This window comes from Hylaeus anthracinus, unplaced genomic scaffold, assembly GCF_026225885.1.
Source record: "Hylaeus anthracinus isolate JK02 unplaced genomic scaffold, UHH_iyHylAnth1.0_haploid 11978, whole genome shotgun sequence".
In the NCBI taxonomy this organism is placed as follows: Eukaryota; Metazoa; Arthropoda; class Insecta; order Hymenoptera; family Colletidae; genus Hylaeus; species Hylaeus anthracinus.
The window spans coordinates 1,470,007-1,472,665 of record NW_026534326.1 but is presented as its reverse complement, the minus strand read 5'-3'; the positions used below and the strand labels follow the sequence as shown (position 1 = coordinate 1,472,665).

The 2,659-nt window shown below is 41.4% G+C and overlaps 1 protein-coding gene and 1 long non-coding RNA gene across 5 annotated transcripts in view; one reads left to right on the top strand and one right to left on the bottom strand.

Annotated features, from left to right (window-relative positions):
• The window catches only part of LOC128896676 (uncharacterized), a 1,142-nt gene extending 413 nt beyond the window's left edge, over nucleotides 1-729 (bottom strand). Inside the window, exons 1-2 of the long non-coding RNA XR_008462065.1 lie at nucleotides 158-729; nucleotides 28-84 (exon numbers count right to left, since the gene is read on the bottom strand). This is a non-coding gene — a long non-coding RNA (uncharacterized LOC128896676). The remainder of the gene's footprint in view (nucleotides 1-27; nucleotides 85-157) is intronic.
• Nucleotides 1-2,659, top strand: part of LOC128896673 (forkhead box protein D1-like) — an 18,957-nt gene that overhangs the window by 577 nt on the left and 15,721 nt on the right. For all 4 annotated transcript variants that reach the window (XM_054160033.1, XM_054160031.1, XM_054160030.1 and 1 more), the window contains exon 2: nucleotides 2,021-2,361. In XM_054160033.1, the coding sequence (XP_054016008.1) occupies nucleotides 2,302-2,361 (60 nt within the window). In that variant the 5' untranslated portion in view covers nucleotides 2,021-2,301. The remainder of the gene's footprint in view (nucleotides 1-2,020; nucleotides 2,362-2,659) is intronic.

Sequence of the window (2,659 nt, the reverse complement as noted above, 5' to 3'; positions counted from 1 at the left end):
AACTTACTGATACTCTGAGGTGCTCACTTTGGTGTCAGAGATCCTCCTCTGTTTCTCGTGATCCAAGCTTGAGCGTATAAGATCCTACAACATCAAAGTATTCGTTCAGTAAACTGTTTACTTATAAATATCATCGAGTTACTCGTTTCTATTTTACCTTAGTCTGTTCAGGTCGCACGAAACGTCGGTGAATTTCTTCTCGGTCGAGCCTATCTATCTCCTTTCGCCCCCGACATCATAATAAACATTCTCTAGCGGCGGGCAGAGCATGAATGAAACGGTTTACTATCACGGAACGAAAGAGGATAATAAAATAAATAAAAAAAAGGCCGGGGCGTGCGGCGATTTTGTGTATTATTCGTGCGTATATCTCGAAAGGCTGGGGCAGGAGTTTGTAAACTTCGTTCCGCGATTCCTATTAACTCGAGACACGGTGTTTAGTAAACAACGAGATAAATCTTTCTTCCTCATACAGCGGGAGATAACGAGTTTTCCTAATCGCGTCGCAAAGGCCGGGGCGCTCCTACATCGACGATCCGTGCGAATCTCGAACGGGATTCGCTTTTAAGACATCTACGCGCGATCTTTGTTCTGGTTAACGCTGAGAGTTCAAGGCTGGCTCGAATTAATTAGCTACAGCGATATCGCTGGCCGCTGTTATCGTACTATTGGTCGTCGGTCATCGGCGAATTGTATTTAACGCGGTCGAATTTTTAGATTATCGAGCCCTTAGGTTGGGAAGCTTCGACGACAGATTTTATTTAACCCTTTGCACTCGAGGCGCTTTCTCAGCCATCTATTGCCATTAATTCTAAGCTATCTAGATTTTAGAAGCAGGTCACTTTTACCTCACAGACAATTATTTTATTGACACTTTGAGTTCCAGAGAAATCGAACTTAAAGAAACATTAGGTATCGTAGATTTGCTGAGTGAAACCTAAATGGTGACTGAGAGTCACCTCTCGAGTGCAAAGGGTTAATAGTAGCTATTTTGAATGGATTGGAAACTATTTAATCTAAATAATTCAATTTACTAAAAGTAACAACGATTAGGATAAAGATTAACTATCTGGAGAAGCATTCCTCGAGTTCTGAGCTAAGCGAGAACGAAGACCAAGAATAATTTCTTATTAATGGCAGCCTCGAATCCTGATTAACTGCCATCAGCGGCGTCTAATGGCCGGTTGGCCCTAAAAATAGAAGCGTTTGACGGGCGGCGCGCACCCTCTTATTGTCGAAATTTACGGGGACGGTCTCATCGGAGGACGTTCAGAGAGGATCCTCTGCCGCCGCCGGAAGTCTCGCCGATTCCCCCTGGAGACGCGTTCCTTCGGTGCTAAGTGCTCCAGCTGCTGTTCGCTCGTCACCGATCCCTCCGGAGTAGCTGGCCACCGCGTCGAACTCCTTGTCTCGGTATCGGCGGCTTTGAGGAGCCCGGGTGCCGTCGAACCCTGAAAACACGTTTCCTTTTAATGTGTGTTCTGGTAGCGTTACCTTAAATTAATACGTAATGGGATAGAACAGGGGTCCTTGAAAGAATGGGGTCGCGAAATTGTTACCTGAAACATTTAATATTCTCTTTTATTAAATATACAAATTTAATTTCAATTTTATTAAATCTTAGAGTCGCGAAATTTTACTGTGAAATATTCAATACTCTCTCTTATTAAATACAAACAATCCAGGTCTGATGAAAAATACGGTATATAATTTTTCTAACTATGATAAATGCAATTGTACAACTTTTTGTGCAATTTTCAATTTTATAGTTCTGTACGTTTTTGAACAAAGTCTAAAATTATATTTTTTCATGTCTGTATATATATATATATATATATATATATATATATATTGTTACCTGATCCATAGATCATCACAAAATGTAATGTAAAATATAAAATAAAAGATTCTCTTTCAAATCGTGAACACTTCTCCCTCTTCTGAACGTGACCTTCATAAAATTTTACAAATTATCAATGAAATGTTAATTATAATCATTCTTTACCATTTTATGTTACAGAACGTTCAAGGATAGTCTGAGTGCGTGGCGAGGATTCGTTTCTTCCTGTGTTCCCAGCGAGTTTCCCTATTCCTGAAGATGTAACGTCGACGAAGCGAGAAACTATCCGACGGCAGTGTCGCCAGTGATCGATTGTTCGTAAATTCGCTAAGTGTCAGTGTCGGTAAATTCGCTAAGGGTCGCTGGGTTTCTGTGGAACAGTGGAGGGCTTTTCTGCGTATTGGGAGGACCTTGCCGTGCAGCGACGTGTAAATGCTGTTGCAGCGGCGGCCAGCGTTTTTATGAATTTCGCAGACTTTGACAAATCGAGGATGGTCTCCCACGTTATTCCTGTCGCTGGGGTGAGTACCTACCGTAACACAATAACTCGTTATTGATATGATAAGCTACCCTACCGTCTGCATTTTGCGACTATTTGTGTAGTCAACCATACGACTGTACTATTATTGTTAGTAAGAATCTATTATAGTAGGTAAATATATTTTCTGTAGTTGGTCCTAGGTTCCTACGATTCTCTTCAGGTTTCTCTAGCTGTCTCCTTCGATTCCCAAGTTTGTTCAGTCTTCTTCGGCTCTCTTAGGCTCCTTAGAAGTCTAGAAAATGTAAAGAATCTGCCCCACGGAGACAGAAACATGAATT